The sequence below is a fragment of the Myotis lucifugus genome, unplaced genomic scaffold (genome assembly GCF_000147115.1).
Source record: "Myotis lucifugus unplaced genomic scaffold, Myoluc2.0 scaffold_711, whole genome shotgun sequence".
NCBI classification, from domain to species: Eukaryota; Metazoa; Chordata; class Mammalia; order Chiroptera; family Vespertilionidae; genus Myotis; species Myotis lucifugus.
Genome location: NW_005871759.1, coordinates 112,146 through 135,113, shown reverse-complemented (window position 1 = coordinate 135,113; position 22,968 = coordinate 112,146). Strand labels below are relative to the sequence as shown.

The 22,968-nt window shown below is 43.8% G+C and overlaps 1 protein-coding gene and 1 long non-coding RNA gene across 2 annotated transcripts in view; both read left to right on the top strand.

The window, feature by feature from the left end:
• The window catches only part of LOC111823825, a 42,045-nt gene extending 41,279 nt beyond the window's left edge, over positions 1 to 766 (top strand). The window contains exon 3 of the long non-coding RNA XR_002826934.1: positions 712 to 766. This is a non-coding gene — a long non-coding RNA (uncharacterized LOC111823825). The remainder of the gene's footprint in view (positions 1 to 711) is intronic.
• A 3,398-nt stretch (positions 767 to 4,164) lies between these two features.
• The window catches only part of LOC102430703 (zinc finger protein OZF-like), a 51,582-nt gene continuing 32,778 nt past the window's right edge, over positions 4,165 to 22,968 (top strand). The window contains exon 1 of the mRNA XM_006105661.3: positions 4,165 to 4,273. Within this exon, the coding sequence (XP_006105723.1) occupies positions 4,240 to 4,273 (34 nt within the window). The 5' untranslated portion in view covers positions 4,165 to 4,239. The remainder of the gene's footprint in view (positions 4,274 to 22,968) is intronic.

The following is a 22,968-nucleotide window of genomic DNA, read 5'->3' as shown; positions in this document are numbered from 1 at the left end:
TAGTCCCAATTTCCTCCATCCTCATCCCCCTTTGCTTACCTCTATGCTGCCTACACCATTTCTAGGCCCTCACCACATTATTATCTATGTCCATGGACTATGCATATATGTATATACTTTAAAAAATATATTTTTATTAATATTAGAGAGAGGAAAGGAGTGGGAGAGATAAATACATCAATGATGAGAGAGAATCACTGATTTGCTGCCTCCTGCAGGCCCCCATCCCCACCCAACTGAGAATTGAACCTACAACCCATGTTTGTTCCCAGACTTGGAATAGAACCATGACCTCATGGATCATAGGTCAATGCTCAACCATTGAGTAACACCAGCTGGGCTATATTATTTAAAATAAAATATATATATTTTTTATCATTGATAGTATTACAGATGTCTCCCATTTTTGCCTGTGCCTATATTCCTTGGGGGATCTCTCCCAGTTCTCCCCACAACCCTCTCCCTGGTAGATCTGCCCCTCTGTTCCAGCTAACCAGGCCTCTAGTCCCATCTTGTCCTTCCCCAGGGCCACTTGTTGAACCACATTACCTTTATTCACCAATGTCATTGGCTGGGATGCTAGCCCTCCCCTTGGCATTTGGGCAAACTACATTACCCAGGTGGAATGTACCAACATGGGTGGAGCTAAAGGTCAATTTTTGTGTCAGTGCATTTGGTTAGGGCAGGACTTAACCTTCCTCCTCTTGGCAGGCATTTTGACCCCTTCAGTTTCTTCAAGGACTCACAGGCTTCAGCCCACTGATCGTCAGTAGGAAGAGGCCTAGGAGGCAGCGTCCTTGCTGTGCAGTGGTGTGTCTGAGACTTTCTGTGTACCAACAGGCCGGGATTGGAGCCTCCGTGTCTCCCAGACTCCTCTCTGCTCACAGCTTTCTCTCAGCCTGACCCCATTTAACCCTCCAGCCTTGGTGACTAGTGCCTCTCAGTTACTGCAGCCCAGGAAGCCACATCTAGAACAGTGAGTCTCTCCTGGGTGACACAGGGTGTGATGGGGGAAAGAGGGCCAGAGGCTGCAGTGCCAACTTCTAAGGACAAGGTGATGGGGCTGAGCCAGGGAAGGGGCTGAGCTGGGAAGATTAGGAAAACCCAGGCCTGTTTTCAGTGTAAAGGGAACAAACAAAGAGATGAGGTGTGGTTTTGCACAAGTTTTACTTTCATTCTCAGAACGCTGGGGCCATAGATGGTTGTGAAAAAAGGAGGGACATTTTCTGAGATAGGGTTCTAACTTTTCCTAAAATTGCTCAGAGGAAGAACACACTAGAAGACAGAGGACAGCAGCTGTGGACAGGAAGGGGAAGTCCTATAAATGATAAGGTCACAGGCAAGAGTGTGCACTGAGGACTGAGCTCAGAGATAATACAGGCATCTGGAGGGCACCTGGCCTCTTGACTGGACAAGGGTACTGAGCATTCTGGGCCCATAGATCCTGATGATGATTGCCAGGCTCTCAACAGACCATTTTATTTCCACAAATTCCTGCAGATGCAGAATGAATTAGGTGTACTGATTCGTGAAGATTATTTCAGGGCTTCACACTCTTGTGGCTTCTGCGAGAGTACTGTCCTGAGACTGTCAGCTGCTCTTATAGCCCATGGACCTGGGTATAACAGACTCTAAGCCCAGACTCCTAAAGCCACAACTAGGACTTCGTGAAGTGAACCTTCTTCCTGGAAACTAGTGTAATGAGTTGGAGGTCGTCCAGGGCAGTGGTCGCCAATGATTTGTCCTTGGACCACTGGTGGTCTATGAGGTCGGGAAGGTTGGTGACTGCTGGTTTAAGGAAACTTTTGGAGCAGTGGTCCCCAACTGGTGGTCCATGGACCAGTGGTGCTCCATGAGGTCCAAAAGGTTGGCGGCCGCTTCTCCAGGGCATAGGTTCCAGCATGTGAAAAGGCTTTTTGTGCAGAGTTAGCTGATTCAGGGACCAGTAGGTATATTTTTTAAATATATACAACCCAGGCATGTGACCTCACCAGTGCATGGGTCTCTACTCAACCAACTAACACACATGAGCCAGGGCTGTAGATTACTTTAATACAGGGAATCATGGTCAGGTTGATTATGGTAGTATTAGCTCAGAAGGGACAGTGTGAGCCTGAGAACTGGCTTTCCTGCTGGGGCCACTGTTTGTGGGAGATGGGTGTCACAACACAGCAGAGGGAGAGAAGTTGTCACGTAGAGTTTGGGGATAGGTAATCATTTTGCAGTGGTCAAGGCCTTTAAAAGATGAGTGGACCTGAGATTACCTGGAGGCTAAAGAATTATTCAAACATGATGAGTTAGAGCTGATACATATTAACTTGTCTAAACACTCACCAGGATTAATTGTGACCTTTGGTGTGGCCTGGCTGTGGGAAGTTGCAGTCAGTATTGTGGATTAGCTTAGAGCAGCGGTTCTCAACCTGTGGGTCATGACCCCTTTGGCGGTCAAACAACCCTTTCACAGGGGTCGTCTAACTCCATCCTGCATATCAGATATTTACATTACGATTCATAACAGTAGCAACATTACAGTTATGAAGTAGCAACAAAAATAATTTTATGGCTGGGTCACAACCTCAGGAACTGTATTTTTTTTTTGATATATTTTATTGATTTTTTACAGAGAGGAAGGGAGAGAGATAGAGAGTTAGAAACATCGATGAGAGAGAAACATCGACCAGCTGCCTCCTGCACATCTCCTACTGGGGATGTGCCCGCAACCCAGGTACATGCCCTTGACCGGAATCGAACCTGGGACCTTTCAGTCCGCAGGCCGACGCTCTATCCACTGAGCCAAACCGGTTTCGGCAGGAACTGTATTTAAAGGGCCAGGAAGTTGAGAACCATTGGCTTAGAGCAGGGGTGGGCAAACTTTTTGACTCGAGGGCCACAATGGGTTCTTAAACTGGACTGGAGGGCCGGAACAAAAGCATGGATGGAGTGTTTGTGTGAACTAATATAAATTCAAAGTAAACATCATTACATAAAAGGGTACGGTCTTTTTTTATTTTGGTTTTATTCATTTCAAACGGGCCGGATGCGGCCCTCGGGCCGTAGTTTGCCCACGGCTGCCTTAGAGGCTTGAGTGGTCATCTGTGAAACTCACTAAGCATGATGCAGAGGGCCATCGGGGCTGGGACTTGAGTGAAGGTTCAGTGAGACATGTTGGCAAGCATTCTCTGGTCAACACATGCTTAGTAATAACAAAGAGGCCAAGGAGAGTACTATGGGGGCAGGGGTGAGGGAATGCAGGTGTGAGCCAGTTTGGTAAAAAGTGATGTGCACTTGAAAAGGGAATGTGAATTGATGGCCACAGGACCCTGATGCTGACATAAGAGTGAATGAGGGGAGAGTTCATTTCTGGTGGTGTCTGGATGATTCAATAAGGTGAATTTTAGGGTAATGCCTGTAAAGTGGGATGTTTTGGAGCTCTACTCGAGGTACAGAGCTTAGGTGCCATTTCACTAACCACCTGCCTTTGTTGATGGGGATGACACCCTGGTTAATACAACCCAGTCTTCAAAATCTCCACTGGCATGGGTAAGGGGTAAGAGATTATGATGATGGTGAACTATAATTTGGGGGGAAAAGGTGATTAGGAAACAATGTGTCCTCGCCGCAGCAAATTTGCCTTACATTTGCAGTTGTGCTTCTGGGAATGAAGCTGTGTGAGAGAAGTGTTGTTTCAAAGAACTCTGTGCAACAGGTAGTGCAAAGTTATGGCCTCAGCACCTTGCGGTTGGGGTCTAGAGGGTGAAGTGTGATGCCATGTATTTGGCGTCTTTGAGAAACAATCTGAGGGTATTGTCTGACAAGACCAGTATCCAATCACTCACACTATCTTTATCACCAGCATCTCTCTTTAACCTGTGGTTTTGATACCCAATCTGTTGATAAAAGTCAGTGAGGCATATACGGGAGGTCCAGAGCTCAGGTATCTTTTACCTGCTCAAATACCTTTATTATAGTGGGAAAACAAAATGTCAGTAGGAATATAAGAAGACAGTGGCTTTCATGGGATGAATGCCTGGTATTTTCTCTGATGTGTAGAGTGGACAGAGCGGATGGGTGTGGAGGGTGGGGAGTATGACAGACTTAGAATCTTAGGAGTGAATCTGATCTTGGGCTGTACTGACCCCATTATGACAGGATATGAACTTTGAGGACGTGGCCATTGTCTTCTCTCAGGAGGAGTGGGAGCTCCTTGATGAGGCTCAGAGACTTCTCTACTGCGATGTAATGCTGAAAGTGTTTGCACTTGTGTCATCTGTAGGTAAGATCACCACTTTCTCCCAGTGTCCTGAGGTGATGACCTCTGTTGCTTTATTCCTCAGGCATAGCTTTCTCTCTCCCACAGCGAAAAAAATGGCCTCTGCTAATTTTCCCCACTGTCTTGTCAAATGTGCTGTGGCTGCCAGAGATGACCTGGGTGGAGAGTCCTGAGCAAAGGGCTCCACGAACATCCCTAACACCTGTTACATCAAAAAGTATAGGAAACAGAAAGTCAGGAATCTTCTAGTGAGTTTAATCGGTCCCAGCTTGCACTTACACTTCATGGGAGGCTGACAGTGTCCATATGCATGGCTTCAACTTCTGCCCGCTTTCTCTACGTAAAGGTCCGTTATGCCATGTTATGATGTTTACTTACATGAACCAGGGCCTGTTCTTGTGAGACATTCAGTCAGTTATTTGTTATATTCTCTTCCCTGAATATGATAGCAAGTTGTGTTGCTCTGGCCCAGTGCTGACTGCTCACCTCTTTTTCACCTGTTCCTCTGCACTGGTGCCTCTGCAGTATTCTGCAACATTGACTTGCACATGTGTTATGAGGTGCACATATGTGCTAATTAGTCCTCGAAACCAGCTACTCCTTTATTGAATTTTACGTGGAGTAAGACCTAACCAATCTCTTTTCAGCTCATCCCCGTCCCCAGCAGACAAGCCATGCTGAATGCTGTTAGTTGAAGTATTAGCTAGAGATCCATATTTTCATCCATGTGGTGCTCACAATGTTTGTGTCTTATTTCTGCTGAGGCCTCCCTGTGTTGTGATCTTCATTAGCCCAGGAAGTTACAAGAGCCTCTTATTAACACTTCCTGCAAAGCTCTTATTTTCTGACAATTGCATGGAACTAACGTGTGATGTGTAACACACTTTTGTAATGGGACTTCCCCTGTCACCACAGTCAACATTCATTTCCTCACCATTTCTCACTTTTCAGGTTGTTGGCATAAAATCGATGGTGATGAGGCCTGTTCTGCTCAGAGTGTATCTATAAAAGGAGAGTCGCAGGTCAGAGCTTCTGAGACAGCTCCAAGCACCCAGAAGATCCCTCTGTGTAAATGGTGTTTCTCTGTGTTAAAAGGTATTTTGGACCTGACTGGGTCACATGCAGCAGACTTTGAGATGAAAGCCTTTTGTAGTGACGCATGTGTTGGAAACTCCTGTTCCTGTGCAAACCCTCACCAGCAGCAGAGGAATGAATGTGGTCAGGGGCCCTGGAAACAAGCCATGGACAGGGCCTCCTTTGTGAGTAGGTCCAACTTCTTATCGTTGGTGCCTTCCACCAGCAGGGAGGTTGGGGAAGACTTGCAGTACAACTCAGAGCTTCCCCAGCACCAGGCCACTCTCAACACTGTGGAGCTACACTGTGACAGTGAGGTTTCACAGCAATTTCTTGATGGAAATAGTCTTCACCAGTGGGGTGAATGTGAAAATGCTGCCAAACACAACCTGAAAGTCGTTCAACATCTGGGTGTGTGTTCTGGAGAACTGGTTTATGAGTGTAACAAATGTAGGAAAGTGTTTAGACAACACTTAAATGTCATTCGAAATAAGAAAGTTCACACTGGAGAAAAGCAGTATGAGTCTAGTGAATGTGGGAAGTTCTTCAGAGAAAGACCTGCACTCCTTAAACACCTGAGAGTTCACACTGGAGAGAAGCCATATGAGTATAGACATTATGAGCAATCCTTCAGTAATAAGTCTGCCCTCAAACTACACAACAAAGTTCACACAGGAGAAAAGCCATATAAATGCAGAGAATGTGGTATATCTTTTCGTCAATGGACTCACCTCAATCTACATCTTAGAGTTCACACTGGAGAGAAGATGTATGAGTGTACCGAATGTGGGAAATCTTTTAGCCTAACATCTAGTCTTATTAAACACCTGGGAGTTCACTTTGGAGAGAAGCCATATGAGTGTACTGAATGTGGGAAGTCTTTTAGCGAAAAATCTCATCTTCTTAGACACCTGCGAGTTCACAGTGGCGACAAGCCATATAAGTGCTGTGGTTGTGGGAAGTCCTTCAATGATAAGTCTACCCTTAAACAACATGAGAGAGTTCACACTGGAGAAAAACCATATGAGTGTAGACAATGTGGGGTGTCCTTTCGTCAAAGGGGTCACCTCACTGCACACCTGAGAATTCACACTGGAGAAAAACCATATGAGTGTAGACAATGTGGGGTGTCCTTTCGTCGAAGGGGTCAACTCACTGTTCACCTCAGAGTTCACACTGGAGAGAAGCCATATGGATGTTCTGAATGTGGGAAATCTTTTAGCCATAAATCCAACCTTACAAGGCACCTGAGAGTTCACAGTGGTGACAAGCCATATGAGTACTATGATTGTGGAAAATCCTTCAGTGATAAGTCTATCCTCAAACAACACCAGAGTGTTCACACTGGAGAAAAGTGGTACAAGTGTAGAGAATGTGGGATGTCCTTTCCTTGAAGGGCTCAGCTCATGAGACACCAAGAGTTCACACTGGAGAGAAGTGTTAAACGTGCAGGGAATTTTTTTTTCACTTAGTATAACTCTTTATGACCTATTTTTCTGAATTTAAACCCCTTTTAAAGAAACATGCACTCTGATATATTCCTCATCAGTTTCAGGTACAAGTGAGGCTTCACGGAGCTGCACTATACTTGCTAACATGCCCAGACCTACTACCTGATTGGTGTCACAGTGAGCATTTGTGGTTGAAGAGATTTCACCTCTACCACCTGGCTCAACTGAAGAGTGTGCATCAGTCACAACCCCTGTGTGCTCAGGGGAAATGTATTCTGTGTCCTCACTTGTGCTTGGGAACATTATAATTACTTCAAGCTCTTGATAGAATCTTCCTTCCTTTCTGACTAGGGAATGCATTTGACTCAGAGTTTGTCCAGACCACCCATCCTCAGCTAAGGAGTGCTACCACTTTCAGGGACATTATGGGTCTCACATTATGCTTTTATGAATTGTTTTACTTTCTAACTCACCAACCTGCAAATTGCTTACTGTCCTCTATTCTGGTTTATGATCTTTAGTAAACATGTTTTTTCTTTCATAGCTTTAGTTTTTCAATTTCACTGTCTGGATGATTTGATACAAAAGTTGTGATCTATTATCATGGCGAGATGAACAGATATGGTGGGCTCCCAAACTTTCTGTGCTTTGGAAAGCTATAATAATGTCAGAAAAATCACTCTTTGTCCAGTAATGGCTTATTTTATACCACTGAGCAAGGCAAAGAAATAAAGTTTGCATAACTTTGTGGTTCTAATTTGCAGCCTGGTGCCTCGAATGTTGGTGAGGTCAGTGTTCCCCCAGAAGAAGAGTCCTTTTTTTTGCTTCTATCATTGTTCTCACATTATCCTCTGATGAGTTGTTTTATGTCCTAATTCACCAACCTACAAACTGCTTGCTGTTCTCTATTCTGGCTTATGATCTTTTAGTAAAGGTGTTTTTTGCTTTTGTACCTTTAATTGTGTGGGTTATATTCACTGCCTGGGATGATTTGAAAGGATAGTTGTGATCTGTCAGCATGGAGAGGGGAACAATATGGTGGGGTCCCAAACTCTATGCACTTTGGAAGGCACATAATAATGCCAAAAATCCCTCTTTGTCCAATATTGCTTTATTTTCTATTGCTGACCAAGTCCTTTAAGGAAAATCTGCATGAAGTTTTGGTTCTAATTTTGTAGCCTGGTGCCTGTATTATTGGTTAGGTCAGTGATCACCCGGAAGAAGAGTCTTTTGTTGTGCTTCTGTGAACAATATGGATTATATTCTCTGTTCATAGTATGTCTTACATACTGCAAAGGAGCCCTGAACCATATTGTGTGAAATATCACAGGCTGGTTTCATTTGTTGTAACACTGTGAAGTGCAACTAATACTGGGACAAACACTGTTTTCATAGTGAGTGGAGGAGACATCAGTATATAGGATGAAAATTGCCTCTTCTGAACATTATTCACAAATGACCCAGTCCTGTAGTTTCTTTGTTCATTTTGTAGCTGAAGTGATTGGCTGCAAAAATAATCTCATGTTTTTGGGGATTCCCTGGGCCCCTCTATTGTGTTCACCTCGAGGCTATCACAACAGGCAAAAACTCAAAGCTAAAGGAAGGATAATCGTATTATTAGTCCCAGGTTGTGTGTTTTGTGACAATTCAGCATTCCTGATCATTCTGATGGCAGTAGCCTTCACTTCTGGACAGTATTTGCTGCCACAGAGGCAACAATGATTCTCTCAGGAAATGAGGAGAGAGATGGTCATGTGTATATAGAGTTGCCATCTTAATTTTCTAACAACAGAGGGATAGCTATGTTTTTATTTGGAACCACAATTAAGGCTTTACTTACTATATGTACCAAGTAATAATGGTGGATTTTGTAATCAAAGAAAACATGATAATTTCAAGAGAAATATCAAAAATGCTTTATTCAAAGTAATGTTCATCACTAGCTGCACATTTCCTCCATCTTTCAGGTAATTTGTGTATACTGTCCCAATAGAACTTTTCTTGTTTTGAGGCAAACCATTCAGAGACCCAATTTTCCATTTCTTCGTACGTGTTGAAGTGCTGCTCAGAAAGTGCGTGTGCCAGCGAGCGGAACAAGTGGTCATCTGAAGGAGCAAGGTCTGGTGTATATGGTTGTTGGGTTAATACTTTCTGGGCAAGATCTTTTAAAGTGTCTTTAACTGGTTTTGAAGTGTGTGATGATTCATTATCATGAAGCAAAATTACTTTGTCGTGTTTTCTGGCACAATCTGATCATTTCATGATCAAAGCATGGTTCATATTGATTATTTGTTGTTGGTAGCAATCAGCATTAACGGTTTCACTTGGTTTTAGAAGCTTATCATATACCCCATCTTCCTGATCCCACCAATTCTTTCCAAAGTGATTTGGCCTTGTAGTCGATGTTGATGGTTGACTTAGATCAACCCATGATTTTGTGCATTTGGGATTCTCAAAATGAATCCGCTTTTCATCACCAGTCACAATTCGATGCAAAAAAATACTTTCTTTTGTGCTGTTGAAGCAACATTTTACTGATGACTTCGGGTTTCCATTTGTCTTTCTTTCAGTTAATGTGGCACCCATTTTCCTTCCTTAAAATCTTTCCCATTGGTTGTAAACAATCAGAAATTGTTTGATGAGCAACGTTTAATCTTTCTGCAAGTTGTTTTTGTTTGACACTCATCTTCATCCAATAATGCTTCTCATTTTTGGTCTTCAACTTTTTCGGTTGACCTGGACGTTCTTTGTCTTTCACATCGAAATCATCACTTTTAAAGCGTTTACGCCAGTGTTCCCAAATATCTTGAGATGGAGCATGTTCACCATAAGCTTCCTGAAGTATACAATAACTTTTTCTTCAAAATAAAGTAATGAATTAAAACTTCCTGCAGCTGAAACCGGTTTAGCTCAGTGGATAGAGCATCGGCCTGCGGACTGAAAGGTCCCGGGTTCGATTCCGGTCAAGGGCATGTACCTGGGTTGCGGGCACATCCCCAGTGGGACATGTGCAGGAGGCAGCTGATTGATGTTTCTCTCTCATCGATGTTTCTAACTCTCTATCTCTCTCCCTTCCTCTCTGTAAAAAATCAATAAAATACATTAAAAAAAAAAAAACTTCCCACAAATGCTCTTTTGCGGGGGGGGGGCGGGGGTACAAAATTCGACATTTTTAAGTGTAAAAATATCTATGATGTTATCACCTTCAACAAATTTGACATGAAATTTTGAAGTTTGTTGTCAATACAACAAAATGGCATGCATATATATCAACATATGTGCAACTCCATCTATTGAAAAAAAAATTGCATTATGAACTGGTACACCTAGTATGTATATGTATAATGGCCATGTAACCAAAAGCACTTTTATAATGTATACTATTTAGTGAGGCTGAACATATGGATAAGCTCAGAAACTGTCAAATGTAAAATATGCTTCTCTGTTACCCATACCCATGGTGGGGCAAAAGTATGCTTACAGTTGTGAGTATGCAAACCCCAAAATTTATTTTCTCATTTTAACTAACTAACTAACTATATATATATGGCTAATATGCAAAGTATCCCTTTGGGAGTTTGATTGATCTCTATGACATGCACTGACCATCAGGTGGTGGCGCAGAACAAAGGGAGGCCCTGGCCAATAGTTGGCAGCTGAGGAAGGAAGGCCCAGATTGGCCCTGATCACAGGCCAGGCCTAGGGACCCTTCCCATGCATGAATTTCATCAATCAGGCCTTTAGTTTTATATATTTTAAAATGTATTTTTATTGATTTTTAGAGAGAAGGGCAGAGGGAGAGAAACATCAATCTCCTGCCTCCTGCACAACAACTACTGCAGATCCAGGCAGGCATGTGCCCTGATCTGGAATCAAACCAATGACCTTTCAGTGAATGTGATCATGCCCAATAATATAAGACACAGTAGCCATAAGAGTTTATACTTTTATTACTTATTTACCGTTGTATTATTTTCAATAATAACAATTCTAAACCTAGTTTTACACACCCTGTATTTACCTCTTGCCCTTTTATACTCTTCTGGATTCTTTAGCCTTCCTTACAGCAATTGATTTACTTCCTCTTATAATAGATTAGTTCATATTTTTCATAATTTTATAGGCACTATAAGTTGTATAATTTTTAACAAACTATGACTTCTTGCTACACAGGTATTTTTAGATTCAACAGTAATGTTTATGTAATAGTTAATTTTTTATTGCTAATAATGTTGTATTCTGTGGAAAACCACTTTATCCATTGACCTGTCAATGGTTTCGGTTATTTCCAAATTTGGGGTTTTATAAATAAAACTGCTGGGAATATTGCATTCAGTTCTTCCTACAGCTATATGTTTTATTCATCTAACTGTTGTAGTGTCGGTGAATGTGTTACATTTTAAGATATGCAGATCTGTGATCTAAAATGGTCAATCTCTTTGCCTTCCCAGCCACCCACAGTAATGAAATTTCCAGGTTTTACATTACCTGCCAGCACACATGATGATTATTTTTTTAAATAGTAGGCCAGGCAATGACTATACTGTTAACTTGTTTTTGTTTAATAACATTTCCCTGAGAATTCTTTTTTTAAAAATATATTTTACTGATTTTTTACAGAGAGGAAGGGAGAGAGATAGAGAGTTAGAAACATCAATGAGAGAGAAACATCAATCAGCTGCCTCCTGCACAACCCCTACTGGGGATGTGCCCTCAACCAAGGTACATGCCCTTGACTGGAATCAAACCTGGGACCTTTCAGTCTGCAGGCCAACGCTCTGTCCACTGAGCCAAACCGGTTTCGGCAAGTGTAGTCAAATTCTTGATTTCTTAAGTTTTGTTAATGAAACTTGCCCTTGGTTTCCTGAAGAGGGAACTGTCAACTTTCAAATCTGGGGAAGGATTGGAAAGCAGTAGCATGACTGATACACAGTAGAAGGTCCAGAGAAGATTCCTATTCCCACATTCACATTATGGTCTCTAATTCGTGATTGCCTTGATCCAGCGCAGGAGAGTTAAAGAATGTCTAAGCAGGGTGTGGCCACGGCTTTGCAGCCTACAGTGGAGTGGTGGGAATCTTTAAAAACACCACTTCTCCCCTCTGCGCCGCCTCCTCCTCCTCTGCCTGCAGCTCCTGAAACCTCAGTCAAAAGCCCGCCTGATAAAGATTTACCTCCTAAATATGAGCAGGAGCTAGAGTTTGAGGCGAGCGGGACAATCATCACTGTGATCTGGACAACTCAGATGATGAGAAAGGTTTTACTCGCAGTCGCCCAGCCTTTATGGCTGGATGCAGGCATACGGCCGAAAGTGAAAGGGACTTCAGTTTTCACTTTGCTAGAGGTTCAAGCTACTTGTAGTGGGCTGAACCTCGTAGAAGGTATTGAAGGAATTTTCCAGCAGCTGCCAAGAATTCTTCTTTCTCTCCCTCCCAGGCCACCAGAAACTCTTGGCTGGTGGCATTTCAGTCTTTATTATAACTGTAATTTGCTTTTCTCTGATTTATGATTTTGCTGTGCTGCGTTAAAATGTTAAAATTCTAAGATTAATTTGAAAGTGTAAAATTTATTAAGATTGCAACCCAGGGAAGTTTAAACAAAGGCCAGCTAATTCCAAGCCTGCCTGTGATGTATAAACCCACACAGGCCATCCCTGGAAATGCGAAGGATTGGAATGGACGGGTGGTAGGCGTGTCCTCCGAGCGTTTTCTCTACAATTCAAAGTGTACTGTGGAATTATTAAAATGTAACAATTTATTAGTCAAATTAAAAAGAATTAATTCTGTGGTCCGGACTATGTCTTTAATGCTAAAACTGGTTAAGTTTTAATAATCTTCAAATTAGTTATATTTGACAGCTTTTCTGAATGTAATATTTCAAGAATTTAACTGAGAGACAGATTTGTGCCCTGAGGTGACAAAAATATACTCTCTCCCTAAAGGAAATATTTTTGAACTTAAATTAGACCAATAAAATATACTTGAAATTACATAAGGAAGTAAGCTATGCAGGCTAGGTTGTGTTATGGGTTCACTCAGCGAGATAGACCACCGACTCAAAATTTAAATTTAAGAGCCTTTATTAAGCTGGCCAGCTGACTACAGTTACAGCATCCTGCCGAAGCAGAGGCTGAAATGCAGCGATGACTACAGGAGTTATATTTTATTATTAAATTCTGTGAAGGCCCAGAGAAAAATGTGTCTTTCAAATTCTGGGCCCCCAATATGGAGGAAACTCTCTTTATTTATACTTTTTCCAGTCCTTTGTCTCCCAAATTTGGAATGAGACTTCCGGGCCTTCTGAGAAAAAAGGCCTGCATGTTGGGAAGGGGCTATGAGACCATATCTCAAGGCCTGGCCTGATGTCAGTACCTTCCTGTCTGGGGTTTTTATAAAAAGAAACAGACAGCACAGCGCACCCCCTCTGGCCGAAATGCCAGATATGCAGCCCAGCACAGTTGGACAATAAGATTAATGCCTCCATGAGAATGGGCAGTTCTTGCCCAGGGGCATATGACTCCCAGCCAGATAGTGTGTCCTTTCCTTGAACAGACAGGGCAATCATGGTAATTGGTCAAGAAAATGCTTTAGGTAATAATTGGCTTTAAAATCTCAAAATTGTTAAGACATAACAGGTGTAACTAAAATGAAGAATTTGGATAAAACCATTTCAGTAATAATTATAAATATCTTAATAATGAAAGTCAAGAGAATGACTGTGCTCTCTGTTAGAGGAACAGGCTAGTTGCCCTTCTTCCTGTAAACATAAAAAGGCCTAAAAAGGAACAAAGGCAGCTCTATCCAGTTTGGCTCAGTGGATAGAGCTTCGGTTTTCGGACTCAAGGGTCGCAGGTTCGATTCCGGCCAAGGGCAGGTACCTTGGTTGCAGGCACATCCCCATTAGGGAGTGTGCAGGAGGCAGCTGATCATCTCATCAATGTTTCTAACTCTCTATCCCTCTCCCTCTCTGTAAAAAAAAATAAATAATGGTCTCTATTATCCATGAATGAGTGAGATCATGTGGTATTTTTCCTTCATTGACTGGCTTATTTCACTTAGCATAATGCTCTCCAGCTCCATCCATGCCGTTGCAAATTGTAAGAGTTCCTTCTTTTTTACAGCAGCATAGTATTCCATCGTGTAGATGTACCACAGTTTCGGAACAAGGGCAGACAAAAACAAAAAAATAAAATCCCTTGTCCTGCCTTTCCCTCCCTATGCAACGATGGGAGGGGGTAGGTGCAGAGGAGAACCTAAGGGATCAGCCAAGATAGAGATTTACAATCTCAGCCTCCTCTGCAGGCTCTAACCAGCCCTATGGCCACTGCGCCACCAGAAACCAGCTTTTCTAGGCTGTGAAAGAAGTTGGAGCCACAGCAGTAACCTTAGCATGTTATCTCTAAGGAAAGTCTGACAGTTTTAAATCCAAGCGGGTACAGGCCTGGAACTAGGCTGTTATATCTGTTCCCTACTCCCCCTGCCTTTTCTCCAGCCTCATATACCTATGTGTAATTTTCCAAAGTCTTGGATAACTTAAAGACTTTGGAGCATTGCTGGGTTAAATAATAAACATCTAAATATTTTTAAATAACATAAAATGCTGAAACATTTATTGCTAGACAATTTTTAATTTACCTGCTCTTCGCTTTTATTACAAAAGGTCTCTTGTACTTTGTTGAAGTTACATTTTCTTGAAAGTAAGAGTACATTTAAAATGTGTTCATAAATGTCAATCTAAGAAAATTTGGCTGTTTACTTTTTGGTGATCATTGAAAAAGTAAGGTTTTTGCATTTTGCCTCCCTAAATAGAGGGAAAATAGCTTATGTCAAAGTACAGAGGAAGATTTATAGCAGAAATCCAATTAGTGTCATTTACTGTCCACACCCAAGGACAAATGAAGTTAGAAAATAAGCCTTACTTTGGTTAATTCTTCTCTAGTAAAATAATTATATTAATCACGTATTTAATAAATAAAAAAGATCATCATTTAATCATGGGAATTGAAGATTACTAGCCTATGTTCCTGTCTAATACATTTTAATATATAATCTTTTGGTAAAATCAAGTTTGACAATCCTTCAACGGTTTGAATTTTAAGAAACTTTCTCGATCTAAAATTGACTTTAGATCATCCAAATAGGCTCTGAAATACCTTGAATGTTTGTTTTCTCTCTCATAAAGGAAAATGCAAAGCATGTAATTAACCACTGCCTAGCGCTTTTCCAGTCATGGGATGGCCCCTACAAATAAAATCATGTTAATGAACCTGCCTATACCAGCTCCTTCGTTCAGCAGTTTTGCAAGCAATACCAAATAATACATGAGACAGGAATTCCCTATAGTCCTCAGGGACAGGCAAGTGTAGAAAGAGCCAATCAAACCTTAAAGACTCAGTTACAAAAACAAAAAGGGGGAGATGGGTATTATCCTACTCCACAGAATAAGTTAAATCATGCTCTTGACACTTCAAATTTTTTATTTTTTTATTTTAAATATATTTTATTGATTTTTTACAGAGAGGAAGGGAGAGGGATAGAGAGTTAGAAACATCGATGAGAGAGAAACATCGATCAGCTGCCTCTTGCACACCCCCTACTGGGGATGTGCCCGCAACCAAGGTACATGCCCTTGACCAGAATTGAACCTGGGACCCTTGATTACGCAGGCCGACGCTCTATCCACTGAGCCAAACCAGTTAGGGCAACACTTTAAATTTTTTAAATTGTGACAATGAGGGTCGCACAGCAGCAGAGAGGCATCAAGCTCCTGGTGCCATGGTATCTGCTGGTATGGCATGATGGAAGGATTTACAAACAAGGCAGTGAAGAGGGCCGGATCCAGTAATGATGTGGGGAAGAGACGATGTTTGTGTCTTCCCAGAAGCACTTCTAACCCCATCTGGGTGCCAGAGAGAGCGGTGCGTTACGACCATGGACCTGGGAGAACAGCTCATCCCGACATTCAAGAAGCTAAAGATCACGCCTGTGGTGATGATGCCAGCTCAGCCACTGACCCCGATGAAGGAGGAGATCAGAAGGCAGGTGACCAAGGCCACCTGAGAAGATAGTGTCCCCACATGGGGTCAACTGAAGAAGCTGACCATCGATGCTTGGCAAGTGGTGAAAGAACAGGGGGTTCAGGTAACCCCCTCCACCCTTTTTGTTGCTATGATGGCCCTTGTCAGCTTCCAGGTAAGTATGGCTGCAGCAGAAACTTACTGGACATGTTTCAGACCCCCCTGTGGTCAGTCCAGCCACCTGGACCAGGGAATCAATGCCAGTGTCTACTAACAACACCAATATGGTCAGGGGTAGCTCCAACAAGCACATAACTCCTTCTTCCCATGGTAATTATAATTGCTTTAGTGGGGAGCTCCCTATTGGTTTATCTAAAAAGGGGACTTCAGGATGTTTGCAGCTTGGCCAAGAAAATAAGACGTCCTGTGTAGGCTCAGACATTGCTCACATTACAGGCCCCTGGGATATGGGAAAATATATTCAGAGAGTTACTAAACTGGGGTTTCCTAAGGCCACCTGATGGCTGTTAAGCCCAGATTTCAGGATCCCCAAAAGACCACCAGGGAGCCAGCCGAGTCTGATGCAAAAGCAGATAGAGTCTTTATTCGGGCTAGCTCGAGCTCCCTCCACACTCGCCGATGCAGCGGCTGGGGCAGAGAGAGCGTGAGCTCTGTGGGGAGAGGGGTTTTATAGGGGGGTTGGAGTAAGGGGAGGAGAGAGGACTGTGGGCCCTGCCGATTGGCCAGGCGCAAGTCGGTGTCTTGTTACACAGGATGTGGTCGTATCTATGGCACACACTTCCCTTGATTATCATTGGTTAGTTTAAAGAAATCCTAGGTGTGGCTAGCAGAGGCTTGGGCTTCCGGGAAGAGGCTCCTTGCCAAGCACATGGCTAAGGCTGCTGCCCAAAAATGGAGGATCCGGGGCAAGATGGAGGGCGTAGCCCTCGCCATTTCAATGGCTGTCTGAGAAGCAGCCCCCACTCCCCTCCTGCCCTAATAGCACCACTACTCAGCTAGGAGCATTTCCTCAATGGAAAGACTGTGCCAAACCTGTACCAATGAGACATAATATTTCTGCATCTGACTTGTGTGTATTGGATTGGTCTCCCAGGCTTGATGCTAAATATCCCCATCACCAGCCTATGTCTCCAGGAGGGTTTGTGGATAACACCCTGACCATGGAAAAAGGAGATTTACAAAAAGATCTTTGGCGTTTAGCCACTGCCCTTGACCTTCTTAATTCACTGGCTCTTTCTTAGCTAATATTAAAGGAGCATGTTCGTCGAGCCCTTGCTATGGCTTACAAGCCTGTATCCAGCCTCCATATGTATTGGTGACTGGAAATGTGAACATCACCAGATTGCACACCCATTATGCTGTCCAATGCCGTCACTGTAACCTTAGCAGCTGTGTTTCAAGGCATAATCTGAATGAAGATGTATTAATTTTAAAGCAGCCTAATTTTATTATGCTTCCTACCAAAATAACAGGAAAACGGTATTATGATGTGGGCCTCCAAGCATTGCAGGAATTACATAATCAGGTGTCCCAGGAAAAGCGTGCTTTGGGACTTAAAATTTTTGGTATTGTTACCCTCGTTACTGTTATTGCATCTGCTGTAACTACTTCTCTTGCATTGACCCAAAGCATCCAGGATGCGAAATTTGTCAATGAATTGGCTCAGAACACTTCCACTGAATTTCATGATCAAGAAGATATAGACAAAAGGCTAGAAACAAAGTTAAATGGTTTGGAAGCTATAGTAATAGGACAAGGCAATCAATTAGAAAATGTCAAGATTAGATAGCAGCTGCAATGCCATGCTGCTTTTACATATATTTGTGTGACTTCAGCCTGCCATGACAGTTCTCTATGGGATTGGAGTAAAATCAAGATGCACCTACAGGAATATGGCATCATAATAATATCAGTATAGACCTAGTACAGCTACACAAACATGTGCAAGCCATTCAGAATAGTCATGATGAGATTATACCTCCTGCCAAACTGGCAAAAGAATTGTTGGATGATTTAAAAGGATTTAATCCATGGAAACTGTTAAAACACACACCCAGTGCCTAATATGATTCCTTTGTGTACCACTAATTTTATCCTGCTTTCTTTTAGTCAGCAGCAGGCTCCTGTGATCTCAAGTCCGAAGGCTCCAATGAGATGTTCATAAGCTACATTTAAAATATAAAGAAGGGGGAAAGGCCCTTAAGCTGATTGTCCTCTGAATCCAGTGGCGCCTGGCAGAGCCATGCCATGGAAACACACCTTGCCAGAGGCAGATTTGTTGTCAGTCTGACCTTTAGCTCAGGTGCCAAGGGGTGGATTTCATTATCTAAATCCAGCCAGGCAAGAGGAACAAACACTATTATCTGGGCCCACCCAGAAGTGATGATTACAAAGAAGCCACAGAATGCACATATTTTCCTTAAACTTTAGTAAAACTTCCTGGTATCTTGACTATATAAAACAAACGCACTCTATCAGCTCTGGGTCACTGTCTCTTCATCAGAGGACAGCTGTCCCACCCAGTCTCAGCTTTCCCTACTGTCTTTGTGTCTGTCTCTTTCCTTTTCTCAATCCCCAGTCACCCCTATTCAGGACTCCTATCGGCTCTGTAGCTGTGCTGTCGCAGAAAAGAGAGAAATGTTTATATAAAATAAAATACATAAATATGTTTTAAAAAAAGAACTTTCACATTTTAAAAATATGAAAACTAAAATAAATATGAGCTACAATGATTCCTCACTTAGCATCGTCCTTAGGTTGGTTTTGCGGTGTGGGCAAAATGACATACAACAACACCAACTTCACCATTGGCTAACTGACATAAACAACTGTGATATTGTCTGGCATCTCATCGCCGTCAGGACTACATGGCCTTAAAGACCCACGGCTCTGTCTCTACAACGACAGGGAGAAGGGGACAGAAGTGCTAAGACATGGGGAGCAGCCTGCTGATGAAAATTGCAGGCAGCCGGAGAAATACTGTGCAAAAGAAATACTTGAGCCCTAGCTGGTTTGGCTCAGTGGATAGAGCATCAGCCTGCAGACTTAAGGGTCCCAGGTTCGATTCTGGTCAAGGGCACATACCTCAGCTGCAGGCTCTGGCATGAAGCAATGAATCGATGTATCTCTCACATCGATGTTTCCCTCTCTCTGTTTTCCCCCCTCCCTTCCACTCTCTAAAAATCAATGGGAAACTATCCTCAGGTAAGAATTAACAATAACAATAAAAACAAAAAAACAATAAAGAATTTTAAAAAAATACCTGAACACCATCCCAGCGTTTATATATGTTTTCCCCTCCCCTTCCCCCAGCGTTTTTATACTGACAATTAGAGATCAGAGGAAGCTTTTCTTTGGAGAAAGGAACTGAAGTTGGGAAATGGCGTTGATAACAAGTATGGGGTCATATGAAGGGGCGCTTAGGGAAAAGGCCCCCAAACTACCAGAGCGAAGGGTGATGGAGATGTGGGGGACCCCCAGGCCTCAGGAGGTGGCATGCTGACCACACACTCAGGTGTGGGAGGGAGAAGAAGGCCTCCCCTCACAGAGGACCACATTGCAGAAGTGGATGGAGGAGGAGGCACAAGTGAGCCACACAAACTGTGGAGAAGGCCAGTGCTGTGTGCCAGTCAGATGCTAGCTCCACCTGCAAGGAAGACTAGAGAAGACAGGAGGAAAGGAAAACTATCAGGGCAACAAACTTTTTAAAAAACGTTTTATTGATTCTAGAAAGAGAAGGAGAGACAGAAACATCCATGATGAGAGAGATTCATGGATTGGCTGCCTCTGGAAAGCCCCTCACTGGGGATGAAGGCACTCCACAGTCCTAGGAAACACAGTGCCACCTCCCCAGCCATGTGTCAGCCGCTAGGACTACAGGGGCAAAACCACATCACTGTCTAAGATAGGATGCAGTGCCTCTCAATTACTAAGAGGAACACGCCTTTGTTGGTTACTTCACTGGAAGAAAAAACATCGGACTCAAAATCTGCTCCCCCAGCTATTTTTTAAAATATATTTTTATTGATTTCAGAGAAGAAGGGAGAGGTAAAGGGAGATAGAAACATCAGTGATGGGAGAGAATCACGGATCGGCTGCCTCCTACACGCCCCACACTGGGGATCAAGCCTGCAACCCAGGCACGTGCCCTTGACCGGAACTGAACCTGGGACCCTTCAGTCCACAAGCCGACGCTCTATCCACTGAGACACACAGGCTAGAGCTTCCCCAGCTATTATATCATCTGCAGGAGAATGGTCCCCCTTCCTTGAGGGGAAAATGCCCTGGAAAAGTTAGTAAAACCAGGGGCTGCCTTTTGCGCACTGTTCTGGTCTATCTGAGTTCTGCAGGGGAAGGAATCGAAATGAAGCCCAAGATAAAGGGAGGAGAAGCCGTGAGAGTGGCACCCACCAGTGAAAACCAGCGGGAAGACCAAACCTCCCACAACTACATGGCCTGCAACAGGAGCTCTCACCTGGTGTGGTGCTTCCCTCAGGGGACAAAGTCTGCAGACATTTGGGAGGGGAAGGGGGGTTACTGGCTTACAGGGGGCAACAGGGATGCTGCTCAACACCCTAGCGATCTCGCCCCTGATGTCCACAGTGCTGAGGCTGAGAAACCCTGACCTTCACAAATGACCTCAAGGCCTTTAAATCAGAGATTGGGAACCTTTTCTCTGCCAAGGGCCATGGGGATATTTATAACATCATTCAGGTGGCCCTACAAAATGATCAACTTAAACAAGCCTGTTCTATTTGGTCAGACATTGAATGAGCTCACCCCTAATGCCTCGGCAGGGCCAGGCCAAATGATTTTGCAGGCCTTACATGGCTGAGGACTGGACGTTCCCCACCCATGCTGTAAAGTTTTCAAAGCTAGTGGAGTATTTCCTTTAGAAACTAATAAAAAGAGGTAATAAAGTTAATGTAAAAAGAATTAAGAATCAAGAATTTAAAAAATGTCCTAGCCGGTTTGGCTCAGTGGATGGAGCATCGGCCTGTGGACCAAAGGTTCCTGGGTTCAATTCCTGCCAAAGGCAGGTACCTTGGTTACAGGCTCCTCCCTGCCCCATGCCCCGGTCGGGGCACGTGCAAAAGGCAGCCAATCAATGTGTTTCTCTCACATGGATATTTCTCTGTCTTTCCCTCTCTTCCACTCTCCCTAAAAATCAATGGAAAAATATTCTCGGGTGAGGATTAAAAAAACAAAAAAGAAAAAAAAAACAATAAAAATGACAAATTAAAAACAAAGGCACACACCCACAAGCGATTCTGTGACCTGTTGGGGGCAGCCTGATGCTGTGTAATGGGGAAAGAAACGTTCAGCAACGTGCACGGAATCCCGCTCTTGTGTGGACAAAGCTGTGCCAGGGGCCAGGCCCCATGGCACTTTCAGTGCCCTCTGCTGTCCCTGTGAGAACCGCGACTACTACACACAAGGCCCACTTTTCACTGGGCCTGCATATTCCTTATGAAAAGGAAATTCTTGTTCATATTCAGAAGTATTGGGAGAAACAAGAGCTATTCCTAAGTGCCAGAAAATTGCATACAGCGCCCTGTCTTTGGGGGAGGGGGGGTTGAGGAAACTAAATAAATCAGAGGTGCTTAATCTAAGGGGTTCCTTTCTAGCTACACTGCTGCCCAGAACTGCTCTGATGATGGCTGAGGCTGAGAGCACCCCATCGCACGGCCAATTCAAGGCAACCTCGGCTGGGTTAGTATCTTCTCCAACAAGGTCTGAACTAAACAGAAGCACTAAGGGATGGAGGAATATCATCCTCCATGCCACCTCAGGAATGAGAGCCTTTTTCTGTCCCGGGAACACTCTGGGCCCCGTTGGGAACCTGCACCCCCGTCCCTGATTGATCATACTCGATGGGGCTGGTGGTTTTCCCCATAGGAAGGTACCTTTACCCCACAGGAAGATGTGTTCCCCACAAGAAGATGCATTTCCCCCACAGGAAGGTGTGTTTCCCCCACAGAAAAGTGCTTTCTCTCTCAAAAACATGCATTTACACCATAGGAAGGTGCATTCCCTCTACAGGAAGGTGTGTTCCCCCACAGGAAGGTGATTTTCCCCCACAGAAAGATGTGTTCCCTCACAGAAAGGTACGTTTCTCCCAGAGGATGGATTCTCTCACAGGAAGGTGTGTTTCAACCACAAGAACGTGCCTTTCCCCCACCAAAAGAAGGGTTCCCCAACAGATAGGTGCATTTCCCCCACAGGAAGGTGCGTTCCCCCACAGGAAGGTACATTTCCCCCACAGAAAAGTATGTTTCCCCCACAGGAAGTATGGTTTCTCCAAAGGAAGGTGTTTTTCCCAACAAGAAGGTGTGTTTCCCCCACAGAAAGAAGGGTTCCTGCACAGGAAGGTGCATTTCCCCCATAGGAAGATGTGTTCCCCCAAAGGAGGGTGCATGTCCCCCACAGGAAGGAGTGTTCCCCTACAGGAAGGTGTATTTCCCCCACAAGAAGAGAGGTTCCCATTCAGAAAGGTGTGTTTCCCACAGCTAGGTGCATTTGCCTACAGTAAGATGCATTCTCCCACCAGAAGGTTTGTTTCCCCCACAGGAAGATGTATTCCCTCATAGGAAGGTGCACTTTCCCCACAGGAAGGTGCATTTCCCCCACAATAGGGTTCATTTCCCCCCAAGGAAGAAGGGTTCACCCCAAAGGAAAGTGGGAATCCTTCACAGGAAGGTGTGTTTCCCCAAAGGAAGAAGGGTTTCCCCACAGGAAGGTGTGTTTTTCTCACAGGAACATGCGTTCCTCCACAGGAAGGTGCCTTTCCCCCAATAGGAAGGTGGGTTTTGCCACAGGAAGGTGAGTAACACCACAGGGAGATAGATTTCCCCTATAAGAAGAGGGGGCACCCAAAGGAAGTTGAATTTCCTCACAGGAAGGGCCATTCCCCTTAGAATATGGGTTACCCCCACCCGCAAGAGGGGTTTCCCCCACAGCAAGGGGATGCCCCCTTCCACGCCAAAAGGAATTCCTGCTCCGGAGGAGTGGTTTCCCCCCTCCCCACAGAGGTTTTGCCCCTTCAGCAAAAAAGGAAGTCGTTATACCAAAGAAGAATTTTCCCCTCACCACCAAAGGGATGTTCTTCCCCAGAAGGAGGAATGCCCCCTTCCGCAA